At 48.6% G+C, this 24,955-nt stretch overlaps 1 protein-coding gene across 1 annotated transcript in view; it reads right to left on the bottom strand.

The window, feature by feature from the left end:
* Nucleotides 1-493: 493 nt before the first annotated feature.
* Nucleotides 494-24,955, bottom strand: part of USP24 (ubiquitin specific peptidase 24) — a 140,406-nt gene continuing 115,944 nt past the window's right edge. Inside the window, exons 56-68 of the mRNA XM_047085710.1 lie at nucleotides 22,857-22,953; nucleotides 20,131-20,247; nucleotides 19,367-19,459; nucleotides 17,241-17,343; nucleotides 15,568-15,689; nucleotides 14,543-14,656; nucleotides 12,593-12,658; nucleotides 9,848-9,914; nucleotides 8,767-8,845; nucleotides 6,677-6,752; nucleotides 5,979-6,065; nucleotides 5,526-5,636; nucleotides 494-3,242 (exon numbers count right to left, since the gene is read on the bottom strand). Coding sequence (XP_046941666.1) covers nucleotides 3,180-3,242; nucleotides 5,526-5,636; nucleotides 5,979-6,065; nucleotides 6,677-6,752; nucleotides 8,767-8,845; nucleotides 9,848-9,914; nucleotides 12,593-12,658; nucleotides 14,543-14,656; nucleotides 15,568-15,689; nucleotides 17,241-17,343; nucleotides 19,367-19,459; nucleotides 20,131-20,247; nucleotides 22,857-22,953 — 1,195 coding nt within the window. The 3' untranslated portion in view covers nucleotides 494-3,179. The remainder of the gene's footprint in view (nucleotides 3,243-5,525; nucleotides 5,637-5,978; nucleotides 6,066-6,676; nucleotides 6,753-8,766; nucleotides 8,846-9,847; nucleotides 9,915-12,592; nucleotides 12,659-14,542; nucleotides 14,657-15,567; nucleotides 15,690-17,240; nucleotides 17,344-19,366; nucleotides 19,460-20,130; nucleotides 20,248-22,856; nucleotides 22,954-24,955) is intronic.

Here is a 24,955-nt window from a genome sequence, read left to right as displayed (position 1 = left end):
AGGTCTCCACGCTGTGGCCACTCCAGGACCGAGGGAAGGGAGCGCCTTGGGTCTTGCGTAGGCTGACACTGCGTGTGGGGAGTGGGTGTGCGCCCACGGAAGAGCCAAGTGTGGAGCAGCGAACATCCCAGGGGAGGGGGAGCCACGTGCACACGCACAGGACATCAGGAGTGAGACGGAGACCCCTGGGGTCTAGCGAGAAGCCCACCTGGACCAGGGACGTGATTTATGCTGGGACCGCTTGGCAGGCCTAAAAGCTACAGGGGAGACGTCCGTAGGCCATCAGCCTGAGTTTGGCAAATGAACCCTAAAATGATCAGGCTATCCAGAGGAGAGAACCACACAAGGCTCAGAAGACCCGTCACCTCTCATCGTTAAAGGGGGGGGGCCTTATTCACGTCATCAGTGCAAAGTTCCAAGAGCAACCCCAGGCCACAGGCCCAGGGCACCCCTCCCCGCACCGTGCAGAAAAAGGTCGGCGAGACTCCAGCTCTACATTTTTGAAAAATTTATTTTATACCCTTAGAAGCTAAGAACTCTGCCACTCATGATCCAAATTTAGGATTACGATTCTTCCCTAGTTTACCTACTTCCTTTTGAAATTTTATAAACAAGATTTTGTACACAAGAGGTAGCAGAGGAAAATTCCAGTCTGCTTGTTCCAAGCTCAGAAGGTAACTGCACACGCCTCAATGTTAGCAGGGAGGGTGGGGCAAGATAGGGTGAGTCCGAGGACACGATGCCCTAGGTCCTACAATTGCTTCTAGTGCCAGTGACCGTGTGAGCGCTCCAGGAGAAGTCATGGGCAAGATACCTGCTGGGCTGCTCGTTGGTTTTCCTTCCCAGACGCCTCTACGGGGCAGAGCGGGCACCCTCCGGAGGGCCTCACCAAGGGAGCTTCTTGAGAACACACAGCATTGAGTTAGTTGTGCAATTCCTATTCGATGTGCAGACCATTTTGAAAGATTTATAAAAACATCTTCGTCCAAAAAATTGGCAGTAAAAATGACAACTCTTCCAAGGTAAGCCTGTCGTAATTGTCACTTTGTTGTACATTAAAAAAAAAGTCATCAGCAGGTTTGCAGACTGCAGCCGTTGGAAATCAAGTGGTTCCCGGCAAAGAGGAAGTGATGTCCACTGCAGCGATGACACAAACTTAACCAGCGCGTATGACACACAACAGTGACGGGCGATCCTGATGAAGCCTTACGGTGAGGACAGCAGGTCCTGGGGGTGGCGGGGGGTGTTGTTTCCATAGGAAATAAGGGACTAGAAGTGGCAATTTCACTCCTGAATTTGGGCTCCTGAGAGTGCAGTTGCCAGCGATGATATCCCAACACAGATCATCACCGGCATTTCAAGGTCATGTCCTACGCAATCGTTGTGTGAGGATGGGGGCGGAGAGAAGGTTGAGGGTGGGGTAGGGAAAACAGTAGGACAGGGAAGTATCCGTGTTCTCAGAATTGATTTTAAAACCTCACGTCTGAATTCCCAAGGACGGCAGAACCATAGACAATTTGCCAACTGCTTCTGACCAATTCTCCGAGGGTGCAGTTCTGCTCTTAAAGGCGGCCTCCCTCTGCACAGTGTCCTTGATAATGGCCGCCACTGGCCTGCGGCGGGCTGTAGACACAGGTACCGTACGGCTGCGGCCGGCTGCACAGTCACCTCAGCGCTCAGTAGTGACGGGGCCGGGTGCCGAGGTGCACAGCAGTGAAGAGCTGTCCTGTCACGTGTCCACACAACTGGAAAGCCGCCAAAAAGGCACTTTGGGGCTGGCCACGCCTCTTTGACTTGGCAAATCTAACCGACAGGGGCAACCTGGCACTTCCTAAGCTTCCCTAGTTCTGTGCGCGGTGAGTTGAAAACAAGGCAGAGCACATAACTAAAGGTAAAATGTGACTCAAAATACAAAATGCACAAAATATATGAAGTACGTTGGCATATCCCTTCTCCCCTCTGGGATCCAAATCTGAAAGGAGTGAATGGTGCTAGAATTGGGAAATACCGACGAAGTGGCCAGTTGTTCAATTACTTCATGCTTATTTCTGGGAAAGTAAATCTTGTCCCGATCTTTTCACTGTTTGCTAGTCATGTTGCAGAGAAACAAGGTCTCAAATTCCTTCTCCCCGTTCAAATTACTACAACTCACAGAGCAGTGTTTCTCAACTCAAATATTTAACTTCATACACAACCAGCGCCAAAGGGTCTCGATAATTATGTTTTAAGCAAAAGCAAATGATTGCAGATCACGTGATTTAAGACTACAGTTTATTCAATATGTCTCCAAGCATTAGAAAGGTGATTTTATGAAGTCAAACTCCGTAAGGTTATAATTTAAAGTGCTTTTTATTTTGCGGTTTTCAAAATTTGGGGAAAAATGCCACAACTTCCTTAGTGATTGATATCAAAGAATGAACCCTGTACTTCTGAAGAACACTTTTTTTTTAATTGCTCTTTTCAACCTGAATCATATCAGAAAAATACCTTAATAAAGAGCATAATAAATTTCCCAATTTTTGATCCTGGTAACATTTCATCACGGTCCAACTTCATGCCTAGGCCTCTGATCCTGACCCGCCTGAGATTCTATACAAACAGGGAGACATATTAAATACAAAGGTCTGTGTAAACGGAGTTCCTCAACTACTATTTTACAATGGAAAGGAATTTTATTACCTATCTTTACATCATTTTAAATTGGATATTCCTATTCAATGTTACTGCAAGATTAAAAATTTGCCCCCGCCTATCTAAAGGCAGCTTGCTTTTTTTTTTTTTTTAATATAAAATCCAAAGGAACTTCTGTTGTAGCATCAAAGAGAAAGCAACGGCTTTACCCTCATTCACTCTTGTATGTTTGTGAAACGAAAAAGTCTGCCAGCGGCTTTATTTCCTAGAATTTCCACAGAACTGTGAATCCACATTTGGACTGTGCCCCGGGACAGGTGATCCGGAGGAAGGCCTCCTCCCACTGCCAAACAGCTCCTGAACCTTCTCCAGGGGCCAAGAGTGCCTTCTTTAAAAACACACGCTCCTCTGGGATCACGGCAGGCTCTCCTAGTCCGAGCTTCGGGCTCTTCTAAAGGGCTCAAGGGTGAGAACTGGATTTTGAGAGGGCGCTGAACACCCAGTGCTGGAGCTGTGACTCCTCACCGCACGCTGGGCATGCTGTTCCTCTAGGGGTCGACGTCGTCCAGGTCGCTTCTCAACTCGCCAATCATCATGGGTGACTCTGAACCCTTCGAATAAGAGAAGGAGGTTAAGTTCATGCACGGTCAAGTTAGAGAAAAGCTTCTCAACACCGAAGCTTTTATTTGTGTTCGGTAATGTCCGCATTCAACAGCTTCACGTTTGATCAACGGGAAATAAAAACCTAACTGTATAACACCCTGTGTTTGACAGTTCCTGATTGTGCAAAACTCTCATTTCTATGCTCTCTGTGGTCACTGAGCCCTCAGGTCATCATGTTCCTATACAACAATGCAGGCCGCGCTCGGGCAAGCCACGTGAACCGCTGCGTCCCCAGCACTGTGTTGCACCGCCTGCCGAAGACCAGGAAGCTTCTGGCTCACCGCTGAATTCCGTTTCTGTCACCAGCCGTGCGGCCTTCGGCCGATATGCGAACCAAGTTCTGCATGTCTGTCGTGTGTTGGGGCTGATGTGGGTGGGGGTTGGGTGGGGAACGGGCAGGCAGTCTCTGCAAAGTGACACATAAGCCGAGTGGGAGTTAGGGGTGAGTGGGGGAAGCCCCACGCAAGAGGAAAGAGGGTATCTGATCAACTCCGAGAAGGCCATCAGCATCCAGAACGCAGAACACGAGAGGAGAGAGGTAGGCAGGGGCCAAGCCTAGCAGGCCTGTGCTGAGCATTCTGCCTTTTATCCTAACAGCAGTGGAGACCCATTGAGGGAAGGAAGAGTGCTGCAGGGCATCCTCAGAGACCAAGGACACTCCAGTCCTTATGAGGATGAAGAGACGCACGGGAGATGTTTAAGGGGGCAACCTGGCAGAATCGGTGAACGGACGGCAGCGTGCGAAGGAACGTCCAGAAAGACACCTGCTACACAGGGCGCTGTTTCTAATAAGGACACCAAGGAAGGCCAGCCCTCGCTGGGGTGGGCGGAGGCATCAGGCATGTTGGCCGTGAGAGGCCTTTGAGGGAAGGAGCTGGATGGCCCCGGCTGGCACCCAGGAGAATCACAGCCATGGAGACGGAGAGAGAACAGGCGGAGGGGTTGGAGGAAAGCCAGGAGGGTGGGGCACCGTGGAGGCCCCAGGGGAGACTGTGTCCAGAGGCGAGGAGCGGCCGGCAAGGTCCCATGCTGCTGTGTGCTCCACTACGACCAGGCCTGACACGTGGAGGCCACCTGTCACCCCTGCCTAGTGGTGAGCCAGCCACTAGGCAGGGGGTCAGCCTGGAAGAGGTCCCAGGAGGAGCAAGAGAGAAGAACTGTAAGTTCTGACAATTCTTGGAGAAGTCTGACTGTGCAAACGGGGAAAGAGGGAAGAGGAAGAGAGGGCAGAGAGTCGTTTTTGAAGAACAGGAGAGAACAGGGTGTGTCAAAACACTGCTGGAAGGGACGTGCGGAGAGGGAGAGGTTCCAGGTGGGCGAGGGTGCGGGTACACGCGTGCGGGGACACATGCTCCTGGGGCCTGTGAGCCTGGCAGCCGCGAGACCTCTCGTCCCACAGCTTTGATCTTCTCTGCAAACAGAGTAGGTGACGAGGGCAACTGCTGGGTCACACCACATCACCGTGCTGGGCATCCGTGTCCCTTCTGTGAAGTCAGGGTAACAGGGACCTCAAGAGGCTGTTGTGAGAATTTGAAAGGTTAGAAAACAATGGCACACACAACATCAACAGGATTCGTTTAATGAGCCCTCTGTGCCAAGCACTGTGGCGGGACCACGGAGGAGACCACCCTGGCGCAAGGTGATACAGGCCGAGGGAAGACGCGACGCTCGGCAGGACATTCACGGCTGCTTCATCGGTGAGCGCGCCAGCAATGTTTCATTCCTTTTTCTACCAGAGCGACCCGTATTGAAAGTGTTCTTTTTTTCTTTTTCTTTTTTTTTTTAATAAGCTTAAAATTATCCTTTGACTCCCCTGACAAGTAGGTGTTTCGATGGCCCTTCCTTTCAAGGGTCCGTGTTTCTGGGGAGGCTGGTGAAAGCGACAGGTGGGGGGGGGGGGGGGGGGGGGACTTGTGGCAAGCCGGCAGAGTGCGGTGAGCCAGCTGGAACGAAGGCGTCTGCGGCCCGGCTGTACGAGGACCATCTTGGAGGTGGTCACCCGGGCCAGCGCGCACTGAGCCCCAAGCACTGCGGTCCCCTCCCTGCTGCTGCTGTTCTGCCTTGTGAGTGCAGTGCCGGCGAGGCCCACCCCCCCCACCCCACCCCCCGCCGACAGCATCGCTAGAGGACGGAGCTGGGGTCTCCTTTGGTCTTGATTATGGAAATTCTTTCTGGAAAGCTTCACAGCGGGCGCGGTGCCCCTTCCCCTGGGCCGCGGGCCATAGCCGTACCTGTTGTAAATGCCTCTCCCCATTCTCGTTCGCGGGACTGCTCTCCGAGCCGTTACTGCTCCCGGACTGCTCTTTCTCATTCAGCAGAGCTGTGGCATACGCCAGGGTGTCCTGTGAGAGACGTGAACACAAGAGGAGGGAGTCAGGGTGTGCGGTGCCACCAGAAAGACTCCCCGTCACTTGACCCCCAGGGGCTACCTTCGCGGCAGCAGCCAGGGCGCCCCCCACCCCTGCGGCCACCACCACTTTTCCTCTGGCACAGAATTTGCCGGCCACACAAGCTGTCTCTTCACAGAAACTCCCTTCTTCGGTCCTTTCTCATTCGCCACCCACACCTCTCGTCGCTCCGAGGCTGTGGCACACGCTAAACGCACTACGATGTTTAGTGTGAAACACACTACAAATCCTATCTGTGGGATTTCAAGCCACACAAAACCAAAAGAGAGGCCTCACCTGAGCTGAAATCGTTCGCTGGAAGGTTTTTCCAGTTGATGTTTCATTAGAGACGTTACTCTGTGGAGTCCAATAATGTTCTGACATCTGAGACGGAAAGTCAAAGACGCCATCAGAGACAAGCCCACGGGAGTCCACAATTTCCACCATTAGATATCTGAATATAAAAAGCATTAACACAGCACACAGACCCACCCAGGTCTAACACACCAGGAGATGCTTTCTTGGAGGGGTTCACGTCCCCTCGCAAGACCTCAGTGAGATCCTACATCTTACGTAATCACCTGCTCTCTTACCTATACAGTTAAGATGCTGTGTTAAGACGCAAACTTAATGTGTCATGATAGGTATCAGCTGTACTGAAAAAAGTTTGAAGTCTGACCAAACGTTGAGGCCAGTCTCCAAATGAAGAGGTTTTTCCTGGTAAGAAGTGCTCTTGGGGCGCCTGGGGGGGCTCAGTCGGTTGAGCGTCCGACTTCGGCTCAGGTCGTGATCTCACGGTCCATGAGTTCGAGCCCCGCGTTGGGCTCTGTGCGGACAGCTCAGAGCCTGGAGCCTGTTTCAGCTTCTGGGTCTCCCTCTCTCTCTCTGCCCCTCCCCTGCTCACACTCTCTGTCTCTCTCAAAAATAAACAAACAAAAAAGATGTGCTCTTACTGATTCCTACGTGATAGCCAGAAAAGTTCAAAATGCAATTACCTTCTTCTGTAGCCATTGTACAGCCCAACTCCAGTGGTGGGAATTCTCCTTGAAGTATTCCTTAGCAGCAGGACACCTGGTGATTGGGGAATTCTATCAGCCAAATGCTTTCTTTGCAAATATACTTGTTTCATCCCCTTTGATTTTGATACACAAATGCTACTTTTGCTAAAGTTCAGTTGTCTTTCTAGAGTTTTTTACTTGCTTTTGGTTCAGATACATTCATATGTATAAACTTCAAAAGGCAAAAGGTAAACGTGTAGCGAAAGGTCTCTGACCTACACCAGTTCATCCACTCAGTCCTATTACAATTCAAAGACGGAAACTCAAAAATAAACACGAAAACCCCACGACACACTGTACAGCTAACTATAGAAATGATTCTCGAAAGAATCAAAGCCAGTCTTTACACTTTTGTGATGCGAGTCATAATTCCCGGAAAACCAATTTTAAGGTATGGTCCGGAGCCCCCCTCTCTCTGCAGTTTTCTTTGTCCACTTAGAAAGCTGCCTCTCAGAGTCAAAGGCAGCGCTGACGGGGATCCTGTGTGTGTGCAATGCAGGTTCCAGGAGGGACAGAGAGGCACAGATGAAGACACTGCTATCTGGACTACGTACCCGCATCAGACATACCATGAGGCCCCAACACTACCTGGAAATGCCACTTAGGCAAGTACTTCTTACGTCATGCCGCCCGTATCGAGCCTGGTTAACGAACCCACAACCGTGGCAGGATGATCTCCCTCATGTCCACAATGCTATGTCACTGGGAAAACGCACGTTCACCCATTATTTCACCAGAGCTCTCATTTAATTTGTGCAGGACACTCAAATGCAGCAAGAGTAAGGCCAAGAGATTTCTTATTCGGGTACAAATCCAAGGATGGCAATACCCACGCTGAAGAATCGGTAAAAATCTGGGGCAAGATAAATGGAGACCCAGTGGCGTGGCATAACGTGCTCTGTAGCCTCGGGTCACCACGCAGCCACTCTGGCTTTTTGTTTGCCCACGGCCTACCCAGGGGAGCCGAAGCAGCAAACCACGACGGTTCCTTCCAACACCAACAACCTTGGTTTTCCGAGTGCCTGTCGACCGCCAAGTGGACAAAACGTGGTAGAGCCACACCGGGGAGTATTCTGGGCCTTGAAAACGGAAGGGGATTCTGGCACAGGCTACAACATGGATGAACCTTGAGCACATCACGCGAGGTGAACTCAGCCAGTCACGACAGGACAAACGCTGCGGGATTCCACTTACATAAGGCACCTAGAGGAGTCAGGTTCGTGGAGAGAGAATGTAGAAGGGGGGCTGCTGGGGGAAGAGGGGAAGGGAGAATGGGGAGTCACTGTTTAGTCGGTACGGAGTTTCAGTTTGGGAAGCTGACAAAGTTCTGGAGACGGGTCGCAGCAATGGCTGAGCAGCAACGCGAACGCACTGAACGCCGTGGACTTGTACACTGACGGGTGGCTGAAATGGTAACTTCTGTGTTGTGTGTGTTTTACCACAATTAAGCAAAGGAGAAGAGGACCGTTCCGTGAAGCCCATCGCCTGTGCTCGAGCCCTCGCTCTGACCGCAGGCACGCCGCTTAAACCGCCCACCCCGCGGGACTAGCGGTATCCAGCCACGCGGAGCGGCTGCGAAGATTAAATGAGAGTAGGGCAAGGCACTCAGCACAGGGCCTGGGCTCCTACGTGGAGGCAGCTACAACACTGTTCTGTCTCTGGAGAGACCGGATGGAAAGCGGGGATTCAGCGCCTGACAGAGGTGGTAGTGGTGTTACGTGACCTGAAGCCATCTCAAGCCCGAGTGCGTGACTCTGGTTAAGGTCCCCGAATCCGCCTTGATTCCTGCCTTGCCTGCACGAGCCCTGCCGGTTCAGCCTTTGGTCTTGGGTTCCGCAAGATCTGCTGCTCTTCGGACATTCCCTTCACCTCTCCTCGAGGTCACGTGAGCCGGTTTCTGAACCACCCCAGCAAGCACGCCCTGACTCAGGCTCTCTAGGAACTCCAGCGAGGCAGATTTTTTTCCTGGCCAGACGGCTTGTAACTGAACACACCGTCTCCTCCCTGAGTTTTGAGTGGATACTTACTTTTGAGCAAGAGTCACGAGGAATTTGACACACTGGTAGCAGCGACTGCTGTCCACGTGATTACTGTGGTGCATCAGAGCTGAGTGGAGAGAACAGGAAATTGTGACAAGAAAGCAGGGCACTGCAAGCGGGTCCCGGTAACACTACTCTCTTGTTCTGAACACTTACAGCCAGCTGGTCTGATCAGCAGACAGGGGACGGACGTCCTATCAGCATGGGGGCACGGATTCGACAGGACTCCCCACATGCTGATGGGCAGAAACACTGAATAGCATTCAAGAAACCTATGTGGCGATGGAGGTGTGACTTTTAGGAGAGCCAAAAGGAACTAAAACTTCTACTGATTATTCAACAGACCTTCGAGCTTTTCTACCCGCCATGCTACTGACAGAAGACTGGTTACAACACTTTCAGTTTGATAAATGGAAATTTGGGTATTAGTTCAGTTCAACACATACTTCCTGCTCTGCACTTTGGGGATGTAGAAGTAAATAGTACTTGGTCCCTGCCCTTGAGGAGCGCATGGTCTGGAAGTTCCAGGGAGCCTGGGTGCCGCTCAGTGGCCTTGAATGTCACGGCTTTTTAGCTTGCATTTCTTTTCTGGAATAAGAGGTCTTAAATCTCTTGCTACAGAGCAAAATCCAAAATGACTCATATTAACTGGAAATACAGGTGGGTGGTGGATGTTGAAGAGGACTATTTTTAGCCACACTTTCTAAGAAACAGCTCATTAAAGCCACTTTAGCCTTCTGACAAAAAATTTACAAGTAGATAAAAGAAATCTGGGTGCATTCATACCACAGGTAAAAACAAAACAACAATCCTATCTCATGAGCGTGACAACGTCCTTTTCCCTCCCCAGTGGCTGCAGAGCAGAATGAAAGACTTCTGACATCAGAAAGCAGCCTTTCGCTGTTGAAAAAAGTCACAGCATCGCTGACTCTTATCTGCCCCAGGAACGGGACCCCAAGGTCCCCCGTGGGGAAGAGCCCTGGGGCAGACCTGTCAGGGAGGAGGCCGGCCATAACAGGCCATCTGCCCGTCTGCTACAGACGTTTCTCAGGAAGGCCAGGCTACTCACCTAATAATCCATTTTCTGTCTCAAACACAAATTTGACTCGCTCCACCTGTATGGGATCTTCAATGACCTGTGACAGGAAGGAGACAAAGGCCGGTGAATGAAAGAAGGGACTTGTGCGATGGCACGCACTGGTGCCTTTTAAAAATAATTCTGTTCAAGAGGTTTAGTTCCTCACTTAACAAAACCCAATGCAAACAACGTGTCACTGACATGTATCTCAACAGTATCTTAAATTTTATTTTATTTGTTTATTTAAAGTACAACCTAGTCCCCAACATGGGGCTCAAACTCTTGAGACCTCAAGATCGAGTCACATGCTCTACTGAATGAGTCAGCCAGGCGCCCCTTAAATTTTAAACTAAAGATGAAAAAGTTCAGGAAGAGTTGCAGATCCATTCACTTCCTGTCTATGTGTTCTTACCAACTATATCCACAGCTGTCAATAGTAACCTAGCGGGCTCTAAGGACGTGTATTGCACGATCCCAAGGATAAGAGGTTTAGGGTCTAAACTGTCTGTCAAAACCACGTGAAAGTTTTGCTACAATACAGTCTCTCCATGCTGCATGGAGGTTTATGCCAAGCCGCAAAGGGCTGGATCTGTGTCCTGCTTGTGGCTGTCCTTCTTGTGCCTGGCGTTGAACTATGCACAGGGCAGTAGGCCAAGTGGTTTGCTGCTGAACAGACCAACAATACACTGTCCTTCTCCTGAGGGGCAACAATCTTCTGTGTTTTGTAAAAGTGCTAGGACTAAAAAGGAGGTAAACGACCAGAGAGATAGGCTTTTTATAAGTGGTATCCATGGTGTCTTTCCTTATTCAGAAATGTTTACTGAATGCCCACCCTGTGCCAAGGCCTAAGCTAAGTCTCAGGGACCTACCGGAAACCCGGACTCTGCATCTGCTTAGCGAGCCCTGGGCTAGGCTCTTGCCGGCCCACAACCAGTCGTCAAGGTCTACTGATTGCCTCTCCCACCAAACACGTCAAGACCTGTTCCTTGCTGCCTCTACCCTGTCTCTCTGCCATTTGGACCTTGTTATTTCACACTCAGGTTACTGCCACACATGCCCGTGTGGTTTTCCAATTCCAACCCTGCTTCCTTCTTCGGTCAGTCCTTCAAAACAAGTGCCAGGGGAACCTTTCTAAGACCTAAGTCAGGTCCCATCACTCCCCTGTTAAAGCCTTCCCATGGCGCCCAACAGTGATGGCAGGGGTTGCAAAGTGAAATGTCTACACAGGCCAGGACAGCAGGAAATGAACCAAGAGGGCTAGGAATGACAATAAGGAGCAGTGAGGACAGAGGGGCACTGGACAGCATATGCCTCATCTGAGCGGGGCAAGCTGCTAACTGCTCTGGGTGACTGGGGCATCCAGGAAATGGGGCCAGTGTGTCACATGACCTGGTTTGTCAAGACAGGCCAGAACCCAGAAATGACAAAACAAAACAACTCTGGGTCAAATACAATAGGCATATAGGCAGAACCCGCCTACCAGTGTGCAACCACGGGCCTACAGGAAAAAAAGCCCACATGCGTTGGTACCCGGAGCCTTTCACGATTTGGTCTGGGCTTTGTTCCCCAAGCCCTACTTCATTCCCTCTCCTCCTGGTGACGCCACTTCCTTACGGGCCCCGCAAATGAGCTGGTGGAGAGAACGGGCTCTGGGGCTGGTCGCCTGGCTCAGATCCTGACTCTGTCCCTTCCATTCAAGGGTGGCCTTGGGCAAATCCCTCCACATCGCTGAGGTGCAGTTTCTACCAATAATGGACTTCACTGCTTACAGCTGAGTTCTCCCCTGCCTCTCCATATCCGGAATTGGAATGCATCCTACGGTGGATTACATTCCCGTTTCGTGGCTTGTAAGCAGGAATTTTAGTAGCACGTGGGCAATCAGCGGGGTCTTAGATGTGAATGAACTATAGAGCAGCAATTTACGTGACGGTCATCCTGAGGTCTGAAGGAGATGGCATCTGTGCTCGGCACAGTCCCCCGGCCACCACTTCCTTGCTCTCTGCACTGTCACTGCCTATACTTGGCGGGCTCCCTCGCTCCACTGTGAGTTCCCACGAGGTAGTTTCCTTACCACTAGCCTCCCAGTCAGTAATGACAGAAACATGACTGCGGTAAAGAGGACCCACTAAGTGCGGGCCAAGCGAGTACAAGACGATACAAGGACACGAACTTTCTGTTTGCAAACACAAGCTGACTAGAACAAGCTATTTTCTTTTTTTTAATTTTAGAAAGAGAGTGTGAGTGGAGGAAGGAGGGAGAGGAGGGAGGCAGGGAGGGAGAGAGGGAGGGAGAGAGGAGCAGGTGGAGAGAGAGAGAGAGAATCTTTAAAAAAAATTTTTTTTTTAACGTTTATTTACTTTTGAGAGAGACAGAGAGAGAGCTTGAGCAGGGGAGGGGCAGAGAGAGAGGGAGACACAGAATCCGAAGCAGGCTGCAGGCTCTGAGCTGTCAGCACAGAGCCCGACGTGGGGCTCGAACTCACGGACCGTGAGATCGTGACCTGGCTGAAGTCAGATGCCCAACTGACTGAGCCACCCAGGCGCCCTGAGAGAGAGAGTATCTTAGGCAGATTCCACACTCAGCACAGAGCCTGACATGGGGCTCGATCTCACAACCGTTGAGACCACGACCTGAGCTGAAATCAAGAGTTGGGCGGACAACCGATGGAGCCACCCAAGCGCCCTGACCGGTAACCCTAGTGAACAGCACAGGAGAATCAGAACGTTTTTCACTTACCAGTATCTCATGGAGGAGCTGGAACGTATTCTTCAACTCATGGGGTGGAGCCGTTTCTAGCTGGTTCTGAAAAATTTTTTAGAAGCACAAAAATTCCAGTGAGTCTTCAGTGGAAAGCTCATCAGAGTGGCAAAAGCAACAGGGCTGGACTCCAGTTCTAAATCCACCACTGTCGGCTCGACCCTGGGCCAGCTGTCCTCTCTGGGCTAAGCCTGGGACTAAAGCAGTCTCTACGGACTGTAACACTGCGAGACTAGGATACCGCACTACGCAATTAGGAAGGACAGAGGAAGAAAGGCAGAGAGGAAAAGAGAATTTTAAGCAAACAGGCCCAAATTTCTGTTTCTATTTCATTCGCACATAACCTACTCTGTTTTCCAGAACACACGCTCTGGGGTAAGGATGCTATGAGTGATATATGTGAGAAAGGTCAGCTTACGGAATAGAAAACTCGCCAAGGCACACTAGGTGAAGGGATCACGGTTCGTAAAACTCACGCTCCGCTGGGCGCCTTACCAGCCTCACGCATGTGGACCGTGGGGAAGGACACTGCGTTACAACACTGCCCTTCAGGGTGCCAGGTCCGGTACTGAGGGGGCATTCCGTGTGTCACACTCTGTTAAGTCATACTTCCCTCCCACTTAACAGAGGAGGAAACTGCCTGAGGCCGTATAATTAGTAAAGGGTAAGAGGAACTCAATCACCTCTGACACATGTCTCCACAGAAAAGGCTCAGGGCAAACACATTTTAGGAACAGTCTGAACACATAATCCACTGCTCACCTGCCACTTCTTAACCCTACAGGTGTCACTATTACAAATCCTGGTGCAGATAAGAAGGGAAGAAGGGGTGGCCGAGATTCTGTGAGCAGAAACCAATATATATGGTAACGATTCACAAAAAGAGGCCTGAAAGGACACAGCGAAGGGGACACGACTGATCCCTGAGGTAGGATGGAGAGGGGACACGGTTGCTTGGTGGACTTTGGCCTTATCACATGTCTTAATTTTTCACAAAGAAAACGCAGGCGTGCATTATCCGTATAATTAAAAAAATTCAAGATTAAAAACTAAGAAAAATATGTGCTGGCTTCAAGGTTTTTCTAGTAATTCCCAGAAAGGCAGTACGCACTATGGCTGAGAGCACAGCCCTGGAGCCAGACTGCCGACGTTCAGATTCCCACTTTGCCACTTACTAGCTACGGGACACCGGGCAAGTTACTTACTCTGTGCCTCAGCTTCCTCAACTAAAATGGTAACAGTTGTAGTATTTACATCATAGGACCACTTGAGAGTTCCATGTGTAAATGGCTGGAACAGCACGTGGTGCCCAGTTAAGTGCAACCTCTGGAAGAGTCCAGTACCGATCAGAGCTTCCTAATGAGTTACATCACTTCTTCAGGAGGTAAGAAAAACCTACTTTTGATTTTTAAAATGTTGCCTGGTGAAAAGGACCTGGAATTGGAAACCCATCTTACATAGTAACGGTCACCACTGCATATGATTAACTATGAAGTACATTCTAAGTACTTAACAACTGAACCCAAGGCAAACGTGCATCGCCAGGAAGGGAATGGCTAAGTAAATGATGGTAGACGAGAGGATGAAAGGGCCTCGAAGGTAACTTCATAACGTGGGAAAATACTTATAACGTCAGGTGAAAAAAGGACACAAAGTCGTAAAGACGGTAAACTTCCAATTACGGTAAAATACACGCGCAGAAATACATGCTCTGGGGTGAGAGAAGGTTCGTGGTGATTATCAGTGAACGGAAAGACTCTGGGTTCTTTTTAGTCTTTAGTTTTTAAAAAGGGGCCTACAGTATGTTTCTGATTGGAAACAGCAACTAAGTCGCTGAAAGCGGCATCTTTCCTGGGAGCAAAGGCGCCCTTCCCTACAGACTCGGCGGCAGGCCCCCAGCCTGCGCCGGCTCTCTCGCGGAGACCCTACCTTAATGAAGTGCAGCATGGTGAAGGAGAAGTGCTCGTTACAGAAGCAGCAGTACACGACCATCTCGATGAGCGCCAGGAGCGAGCCCGTCAGCTCTCGCAAAGCAAACATCACCTAGCGGGAGGGTATGAAAGGAGGAAACTTTCTCAGGGCGGGGTTAATTGTCAATATGTTGTTTCTGACTTATAGACATACTCAGGGTCAAGCTCTTCAACATCACCTCACAACAGGCTTTCTTAACTGCCAGAGGCCTAAGTCGGTCTGGAAAAAAAATCTGTGCAAATGTGCACACCTTCTTTCCCCAGGGGAGTCGCGTCCATCGGCTATTCAAAGATAAATGCCCCAAATGCACCACCACCGCCAGCATTAAATTAAGAGAGTCACTGACAGATCCCTAAAGTAAACAATGTTAAGCTAAAGAAACCAAAAGATACAGAGTACAGCACTGTTGACATGATTAAACCACCAGTATGATACACGGCTCACAGATTCATACATGTAAATCAAGTTTCGGAAGAGGGTCTGGCAGATTAAATTCTTAGCAGCAGGTAGCCCTGGGCGGAAGGGGAAGGACGCCAGCTGCAGGTCGGCCACACAGCGTGTGACACGATGAAGGGCTGGGAGCAGCCTACTCCCACAGTCCTGAGATTTACCAAAAGCGTGTGCTCCAGAGCCGTATGTAGTCTCCCACACAGAAGACTGGGAACAAAACCTTTAGATAATAAACTGAGTAACTGATGGCGTCGTTCACTTCCTCCTGAGACCCGGGCGGGGCAGGGGGGAAATTAGTTGGGCTGGACCTGGAGGTCCAGTCCTCGCTTGCTGAGAGGACTGATAAAAATTTTCTTCATCGGATCATTTCTTTCTGACATATACCCAGGAAGAAAAATTGATTTGAAAGAATCTTTTCTTCTCTTAACAATACTCTCCTTCGTCGGAGCGACATGCAAAATATCACAAAGGGCATGTTTCCGCAAAGAGAAAATAATGAAAAAGAAAATGGTTCCAGAAGATCAAGAACTTACCTCTAACAGGTAAGGCTTCCCTTCAGACAAGAACAGCAAGGCTTCTACTTCCTCATGGAGGGGCAGCAGAGGGCTGGAGGGGGCGATGCTAATAGGTGGCCGTTGTTTAAATACACCAGGAGCTTTAGGGGACCAAAAAAAGCACACCCATCTCACTTGATGTTATCTTACAGACAATCTACAAGGTGAAGCGATGCTCTTGAGATTCATATACGCAACTGCTCAGTACTTACAGCCTGTTCCCTCACAGTCTGGTGGGGAAGCCGGGCATGCAGACAGGACAAAATGTTTACCTACTTCTCACAGCGTTTGCCTAAGTTGTCAGAGCGACTACTTACATCTCCAGACTCCTAGTGACTCCACCCAAGACAATCTTTCAAAGAAGTAAAATGTAAATTGTATATGAAACAAAATGCTCAAATGCCCTCTGAAGGGACACTGGACGAGACATTAGTTGCTCAAACAAGTGCCCTCTAATAATGGCCAACACCATCGATGCTAAGCAGAATCACCCCACATGGAAGGGGTGAGCTGCCCCACGTGCTAGAAAACAAGGACTCACACTCTGACTTTCTTTTACAAACCTGTCTGAGCTCACAGATTAGGCAGCCTTGTCTTTTTAGGTGTATGAGTCAGAGTGAAGGAAACAAACTACCCCACAACCATCTGAGCGCTCCCCAGTGGTCCTCCGGAGTCAGGAAGCATTTCCAGATCAGAGTGATGCCCGGGACTTCTATCAGATCTTCCTGGTCAGATGACAGGGACGCCTACTACACCTGCTGGTGATCAGAGGCTTGCGCTCACATACCCACCCCTGTGCCACTTCCCAGCTGAGGCCTGTGTAAGCTCCGAGGCCTGCCCGTGCTCTGGTTCCCCGTCTGTGGAAGGGGACTATCCCTCACAGGTTTGCTGAGGGGATTTCACACGTACAGAGCACACAGAACACAGAAAACACTGAATACTTTCCAGCTGCCCTCTTGTATTACTATCGTCACTGCTGTTGGTGCTGTCCTGACAAGGCCCGGGCACAGTATAAAAACGTGGTGCACACACAGCTTAGGATACTGGATTAAGCACAGAGGTGACTTGTGTCTCAGCTGCGCTAAATGAGGACAGACTAGTGGTTCTGGGGGACAAAGCGGGAAAGGTACCAACTGTTGCCTCTTATATCCAAACACATGTCCACGACATAATTCTTGTCTGAATCGTCTTCAGTTTTACAAAGTACTTTAACATTTTATTTCATTAATCCTCGTTATACCTGGGGAGTTATGCTTTTAATATTTCCATTTTGTATCTAGGATCAGAAAGGTCAGGTTCACACAGCTAGGAGACTGCAACCCACACTTGGCTATTTTCCCCACTAGATTAGCTGGGCCAATTATAGTAACGAATGTAATGAGTGAACTCTGAATTAGCCTCTAATCCTAGAGTATTTTTGAAAAATATTTGTATACCCCTCCCCACCAAATAAATGACTTTCTCTTGTGACAAAGTAATAAGGTGAAATTTAACATGCATTAAAACAAAAAAATTTAAGTGTTCCTCAAATATCAAATAGCCAAACAAGAATAATATTCATTTAATTGCTAACATTATTAGTCTCGGTGCATTACTGACAAATTCACTCTGCCTTCTTTCTTCTGCTGTATCAAGGATATATTAAAGCTCACCAACGTTCCTTTGAGAAGAGACATCTGAATGCAAAACAAGTAACGCCACTATATTGTGAAGATTCCCAAATTCTCGTGCTTGTGCTGAACTCCACCGACGTATCTGTCGACAGTGAAAACAGACTGAGCGTCACTGTGTGGGTTAGAAGTACCATGAAAAAGAAGGGAAAGGACAGGCTGGTTCATGATGTTTTGAACCACAAGTCTTTCTCTGTGTCTGACGGAAGAAGTCAAAGCATAAAAAAAGTCATGGGTTTTAAGCCAGCCTGTATTTCTTTTTCCTGTAGACATATTGTGCTCTGAAACAGTTCCATTTACGTCGTGAAGTCAGGTATTGCACGCTTCTCGAGTGCTGGGTAATTTTCCTACACCTGAGTTTGATGGGGAAAACCCGGGAGGCTGGAGAGCCGGACCTATGGCCCTCCTGTGCCATTCACCACGCTTGCTGGACGGGGGCAAGTTCTCTGCCGTAACGGCACCTGGCCTCTTTGTGGAACAGCAGAGACAACATACCCGTCCGCTTCGTGGTTGTGAAGGTCACATGAAACACTAAAAGCGAAAATGTTTTCCTGGAGGGGCTGGGGGTGGGGGGATGGGCTAAATGGGTAAGGGGCCTGAAGGAAGACCCTGGGATGAGCACTGGGTGTTATACGTGAGGGATGAGGCACTGGAATCTACCCCTGAAATCATTATTGCACTATATGCTAACGCACTTGGATGGAGATTAAAAAAAAAAAAAATACAGAAATGAAAACCAGAAAAAAAGAAAACATTTTCAATATTATACGTGCTCCATAGAAGCAAAACAATACGAATTCTGTAACACTATTAATTAAATTAAATCTTATTTAAATCACAGTCAGTATCAATGGAGTCTGAGAGGATGCAGCGCGAAGTAAAACAAGCCACTGTAAATTTCAACATGATATCAGCCCACGGAACACGCTGTGGAGGCAGCACTCGTTTTTGACACTGGAGACAGCAACTGGCGGCACAACACGCGGCCGAGAGGAGGCCTGGCCCGCAAGTCTGTGTCCTCTCACAGAGAAAGGAACGCGCTCCTACCTGATGCGTTACACAGCAGGGAAAGCAGAGCTGGGTCTGAATCTCTGCCCCACAACGCTGTAGCTCTGTGGCCTGACATGACTCGCTGACGTTCTCTGAGCTTTGATTCTTGCTTGAGAATGGGGGGCGGGGAGGGGAATGCTTATTTTACTGACCCGTATCAGAGGTATCGTGTGTAAAGTAACTAGTGTGCCTGGCACGTAATAAGCATTCTGTAACTAGTGTTCATTGTGAGTGCACATTCACATGTTTCACAGTTAAGTCTATCAAACAGAAGAAATACAATAATGGGAGAAACACAGCAATATAGAGACTCCACACAGAAGAGTCCTCTTTTTTTTTTTAATTTTTTTTTTTTAATATTTATTCATTTTTGAGAGACAGAGTGTGAGTGGGGGAGGAACAGAGAGCGAGACACAGAATCCAAAGCAGGCTCCAGGCTCCGAGCTGTCAGCACGGAGCCCGACGCGGGGCTTGAACTCACGGACCGAGAGCTCATGACCTGAGCCAGAGTCGGACACTCAACCGACTGAGCTACCCAGGTGCCCCAGGAGAGTCCTCTTTTGCTGTAACTAGCCTGACTTATCGCAACTTCCCTTTCATTGTCCGTGAGCGTTATATCCACAGCATCACTCAGTGCATCACCGTTCAACTTCCCGTTTGAACTCTGCCCTTGTGACCAGCACCCCACTTACAACCTCCACCAGAACCGCCTTGCTCACAGTCCCAGGTGGCAAGCGGAGGTCCCAATGCCACTATTTCTTAAAGGCTTTTGAAACCCCCGGGCAGAGCCCATCTTTCCTCCTAGGACACTTTTTGACGGATATTCTAGTCAAAAGCATAAAATAACTCCATGAGTTATTATCAGACTAATTATCTATGAGGAGACTATTATCTTTGAGGAGGCCGTAAAAACAAGTGAACTCCGAAGAATTTTAAGGGCTTCATAGTGCTAGTATCTGGACTCTTATGAAATGAAATATATTCATCACCTACAAAGGGAGACAACGTGGTGACAAAACCATGGCCATCACACTGGGCCACAAAGTAGAGGGCGTTACCTGATTGTTTTGCCGGTTGGCCCCGAGGAGAAAGCTGGTCATGTGTCGCAGAGCTGAGTGCCTCAGAAGAAGATCGCCAGCCCGAATACCTTGCTGTCACAAGATATCAAGAATGACAAGTTATACATCTCTCCAGATAAAAATCTGTATTAAAAACACAGTTAAATGAGAAGTTTTAAGGGATCAGTGAGGTTTTTGGTTTTTTTTTTTAACATTTACTTATTTTTGAGACAGAGACAGAACATGAGCAGGGGAGGCGCAAAGAGAGACAGAGACACAGAATCCGAAGCAGGCTCCAGGCTCCGAGCCGTCAGCACAGAGCCCGACGCGGGGCTCGAACTCACGAACCGTGAGATCAAGAGCTGAGCCGAGGTCGGACGCTTAACCGACTGAGCCACCCAGGTGCCCCAGGGGTAAGTTTTTAAATGCCATGATTTACATACAGAAAATATGGTTAAAAATGTAATTTAAAAACCTCCTGAGTTTCAACAACTTCACGTTGCTTCACAATGGCTGCCAGACATGTGAGGAGGCACGAGTTTTCAAGCAGACCCCCTGCTATCAACGAGTAACTGTATCTACCTGTATCAGAATTCTGGCAAGTAACAGAATCCACAAATATTTTTAGGAAGCAACGCTCATAAAACCCTACATTTAGATCCAATATTGACCCGTTTAAATTTTTCCCATGTATAAAAAGTCCCTTGAGACTAAAAATCTGCTAAATAAGGAAAAGATATTAGAAGAAAAAAAAAATCACTTACCTTTTGTACAAAAGTGTTGAATAGGAAAAAGTACTGAGCACAGTTTTTACAGTTTTCTGGGACATCCTTATCCAACAGAGCAAGTAGGACCTCCAGTAACTGATGAAGGCTTTTTAACTGGTTGAGGAAAGACGAAATCACGTAAAGAAAAAGAATAGAAGACAGACGTTTGTAATGGAATTAATCCGAAGTAAATCACCGCAAGAACAAAAGGAAGTCTGATTGATACAATCCAGTCTCAGATTCAGATGGATTTATGCTTTGGAGAGCAAAAACGGATCATCACTTTTATCCTCCAGGGAAAGACTGGTGCTGTAGAAACAATTAGGAGGAAAGCCTAGTCTTGTTTTCTCGATTGAAGATTCAAGGGCAGGACTCATTGGCCTAATGGTCACATTTTTTGCAGAGCCAATTTCTCTCTGTCTCTTAAAAGCAAAGTGGGGAGGGGAGGTTTAAGAGGAAACATTTCTGAATCCCTCCCTCCACTATGCTACGTCTTCACATAATCACAGATGCAAAGAATAAAAAACACAGACACAGGCATAGGGGCCAGAAATCAAGCCAATGGAGCAAATGGAGAGCAACAGCCTGACAGAATGACAACGGTAATATCAACTCAACTGTGAACTTACTTGAGAGCCCGCGGACGCCTCATGGAAAGCTTTGAAAAACATTTTATTTGTTTAGAAACCATTTTGGTAATCACATTGCTTCTTCTTTCCCTCCCACCCCAACTGGTTTTGGACAAGTCCCTAGAAATCCATCTGTGACTGGAGAATTAAGACCAGCTCACTACTCCTGTTAGCTCCTCTCCCCTGAAGATGGTGTTCACAGACTTCGGAAATATTCCCACCCATCCTGTCACACTCGTCATAAGTACAGTAAAACCTACCATTGATATAGCACTTCGTTTTCAAAGTACTTTACGATATAAGGTGGGTGGCCAGACGCACCATTTCCGTTATGGGGGGGAAATACGCATAAAATACATCAGCTGGGCGTCAAACAGAATTCACTGAGGCAATGGCTTCCGTGCTTACGTCCTCCACCACTCCCTTCCCTTTCTACCACCTGTAGTCCTGCCTCTAGAGGTTGGTGGACTACTTACTACGCCATAGCCTGACCCCATCTGGAGGGACACTGCACTAATTTTGCGTTTATCCTCTGTTTGGGTTGGTACACGGGAGGAAGGAGGACAGCGAGAAGGCCCTTACATTAAGTATCGCAGAAGAGCTCTGTGAGGGTATTTCAGAGCAATGGTATTCGAACTGTCCTAAGCGGCTCCCAATGACTGATGTTATATACTCTGCATCCAGGTAAGGTGAGGTCTGAAAAATGGTCCTGCTGTTTAAGCTGACTGAAAACCGGTGCCTTAGAGTAAACCTTAGCTTCCTTGGAATTCCTGGAATTGAGCCATGGTCTTCTTCTAGGTCTTCCCTAAAGGGCCTATTTGACCTCCTTGTTCACTCTGGGCTGAGCAAAGCTCCTTAGGTTGTCTGGTCTAACGGTGAACTTCGGGTCAGGCAATGTTGAAGGAGCTAAGTACTGTAACTGGATTAGCATCTTTCTTCAAGGACTTTCTTCAAGGACTGGGCACCTGGGTGGCTCAGTCGGTTAAGTGTCTGACTTCAGCTCAGGTCATGATCTCGTGGTTTGTGGGTTCGAGCCCCACATCGGGCTCCGAGCTGACACTGTAGAGCCTGTTTGGGATTCTCTCTCTCTCTCTCTCTCTCTCTCTCTGCCCCTTCCCCACTTGCACTCTCTCTCTCAAAATAAATAAACTCAAAAAAAATTTTTTTAAGTAAAAACAATAAAAACAAAAGGACTTGCTCAAGGTGGAACAGCAAAGCCAACGTCTGAATCTGAAGCAGCAACTCCTAGAATTTGCATTTAGTTCATTGAGACACACTGCCTCCAGCCAATGTCTATAAGGAGCCAATCAGATCTGAAAACAACATTTTTCAAAGTTTTCCATGTGGTGTCAGCTGTTTGAAACAGCAAACTTGGGAAGAAGTGCTATATTTGCTAGGACTTAATAACAGATTGAATAATAATCAGACTTACAGTATATGTCATTTATTTCCCTAAGACTTAAAACTTAGGGGGATATCTGAAATTTGAGGACAGTCATAAATACCACGGTTTAGTTTAGCACGTGTGGAACTGTGAACCAGAAAATATGTTGCAGAAACACAATCAGGAAGAAGAAATCCAGAAGAACAGGAGCAAAGATTAGGAGTAATGGAGACCAATGAAGAAACCATCTTGGCTGCTGCTCCTTCCTAGACGGACGGCACTATTTGGTTTGGCCGCCAACTGCAGGTTTGGATCATGGAAACAGCTTGTTAGGAAAGAGACAAAGCCAAGTGCGGCTCAAAACGTCTGTGGGTCTAGACTAGAGTCTCAAGACTCAGGTTAGTCTCAGTTCAGTGAAACTGAACAGAGTCTTGAGCGAAGACTCTGAAAAAGGAGTGCTCTAGAGAGAAAAGCCTGAAGCAGACCAGAGCAGACCCAAATTCCTAGCCTATCCTGACTTCTGGGGTACGAGGAGGCAAGGACAGTGTGCCTTCTACCCTGGCATTTATCAGAAACGCAGACTGTGGGAGGTGCATTCTCTAAGGCAGAATTACCAGACTCCAACCCTGGGCTCTCTTTCTTGTTACGTGCAATTTAAGACACTTGGTAGAAACAGAATGTAGACGTAACGTTTAAGAAATGAGACCGACCTTATCCTGATAAAACAAGGCACTGTCTAGGGTTTTCTCCAGAACGGTGGCCACGGCAACTCGTACTTCTCGCACGCTGCACTCCAGCAAGAAAATCCTAAAACACACAGAGAAAAGGTGCGTGCTGAGAAGGCAGAAGGAACTTCTATAACTTAACCTTCCCAACACCCGGCCCACCTACTGTCCAAGAAACAAAATCCCTCCAAGCTTTCGGGTCAAGGCTCCTGAGAGCTCTGGGACACTGTCTCAGGCCACTGTGCGGGGGGAAGGCGGCCAAACAGGAAAACCAGACCCCTGGGCGCTGAAAGTAGATTTTCCCTCTTCTTCCCCCCTTCTCCTGAAATGAGTGTTTGTATAAATGTAACAGCATAACGAGATAAATGGACATAAAGAGATACGAAAGCAAAGGACCTAAAATTTTATAAATTCTGTTGGCTAAGGTGTTCTCCCAGGGGCATCCCTTGAATTTCTCAGAGTAACGTAATAAAGTTCACAGTCAAGACCGCCCCTCCTCCTCCACCCGTATGTCAGGATTTCTATCTCTTTCCTTTCCTCTCTTCTCCCCAAGCCTTATGACCCAACCCCTAAACAAGCGGGTGGTGCTTCCCTCCTTTCTCCCTCTGTGATGGGGATGGAGGTGATGACCGCAGCAGTCAAGGTCTGTTGTTACACGCCTCGCCATCTCAGCACTCTTGGTGGTACGGTCAGCTACTGCACCGTGCCCCGCAAGTGCACAACCTAATTCAATCCTTTACACGCGTGGAATGGTGGTACGGCGGCCTCAGAGGCAGGGGTGCTGCTCTCAGGGCTGAGGGGGGTGGGAATGCCCTGACAGTGTGCTTCCCCAGCCACGCCTTGTGTTCTGCTTCATACACGCACTCCCGTGTGACAACTCATTCTGTAATCAGCAAAGTGAAAACCCGTCTATCTTTTCTAACATTTCTTTTTATTTTTTAACATTTATTTATTTGTTTGAGAAGAGAGAGACAGAGCATGAGCGGGGGAGGAGAGAGAAAGAAGGAGACACAGAATCTGAAGCAGGCTCCGGGCTGTGAGCTGTCGGCACAGAGCCCGACGCGGGGCTCGAACTCACGGACTGTGAGATCATGACCTGAGCCGAAGTCGGATGCTTAACTGACTGAGCCACCTAGGCGCCCCGTCTTTTCTAATATTTCTTAACAGAAAGTCCGCATTATTCCACATGAGAGGTTTAAACACAGCCGAATGTTGATGACCACGTCCTCCAGGTGCCAGCAGAACGCTGCTCTGGTCCCTGTTTGCGTGCAGCACTGGTATTTCCTTCCTCCCCTTTCAGGGGTGGAGAGCCTGCCTTCTTTTCCCCAGAGAGAGATCAGAGCGGAGCTCTCTGTGGTCACTCTGCTGCTTATTCCCCGTAACTGCTAGCTGCCCAGGAGCTACCTAATGTGTACCAGACTGAAAAGGCTGTGTTCCAAATGCACTAAGACTTTAAGTGGCAGCCACAAGAAAGTTAGAGAGAACAAGTGTGCCTATAATGTCCAGCTCTAGAAGCTTTGTCAGATTCGGGTATAATTCTTCTGGAAAGCCTGTCTCCAGGGGTCACTCCACATTTCCTATCGTAGACACCAGGAGGCCCTATGAGAATGCAGACGAATCCAGAATGTGGGGACTTCTATAGGGCAAATGGCCAGTGTGCCCCTCAAAAAGACGACATGACAAAAAAGGAGGTGGTGGGGGAAAAAGAACAATTATAGATTAAAAGAGTCTTAACAGATGTATAAACTAAATGCAGCATGTGGAGCCTGTGTGGATCCTGATTTGTATAAACTCAGTGGAAGAGTAAACCTTTTTGAGACGCCTGTGGAAATCTGAATATGGACTGGATTTAGGAGGATATAAAAGAAGTGTTTTTGAGGGCACCTGGGTGGCGCAGTCGGTTAAGCGTCCGACTTCGGCTCAGGTCATGATCTCATGGTCCGTGAGTTCGAGCCCCGCGTCGGGCTCTGTGCCGGCAGCTCAGAGCCTGGAGCCTGCTTCGGATTCTGTGTCTCCCTCTCTCTCTGCCCCTCCCCTGCTCGTGCTCTGTCTCTCTCTGTCTCTCAATAATAAATGTTTAAAAA

This window comes from Lynx rufus, unplaced genomic scaffold (genome assembly GCF_022079265.1).
Source record: "Lynx rufus isolate CCGP_SWC_20201006 ecotype Redwood Valley unplaced genomic scaffold, mLynRuf1.p SCAF_2, whole genome shotgun sequence".
In the NCBI taxonomy this organism is placed as follows: domain Eukaryota; kingdom Metazoa; phylum Chordata; class Mammalia; order Carnivora; family Felidae; genus Lynx; species Lynx rufus.
The sequence above is the reverse complement of the archived record's forward strand: the minus strand, read 5'-3'. Positions and strand labels throughout refer to the sequence as shown.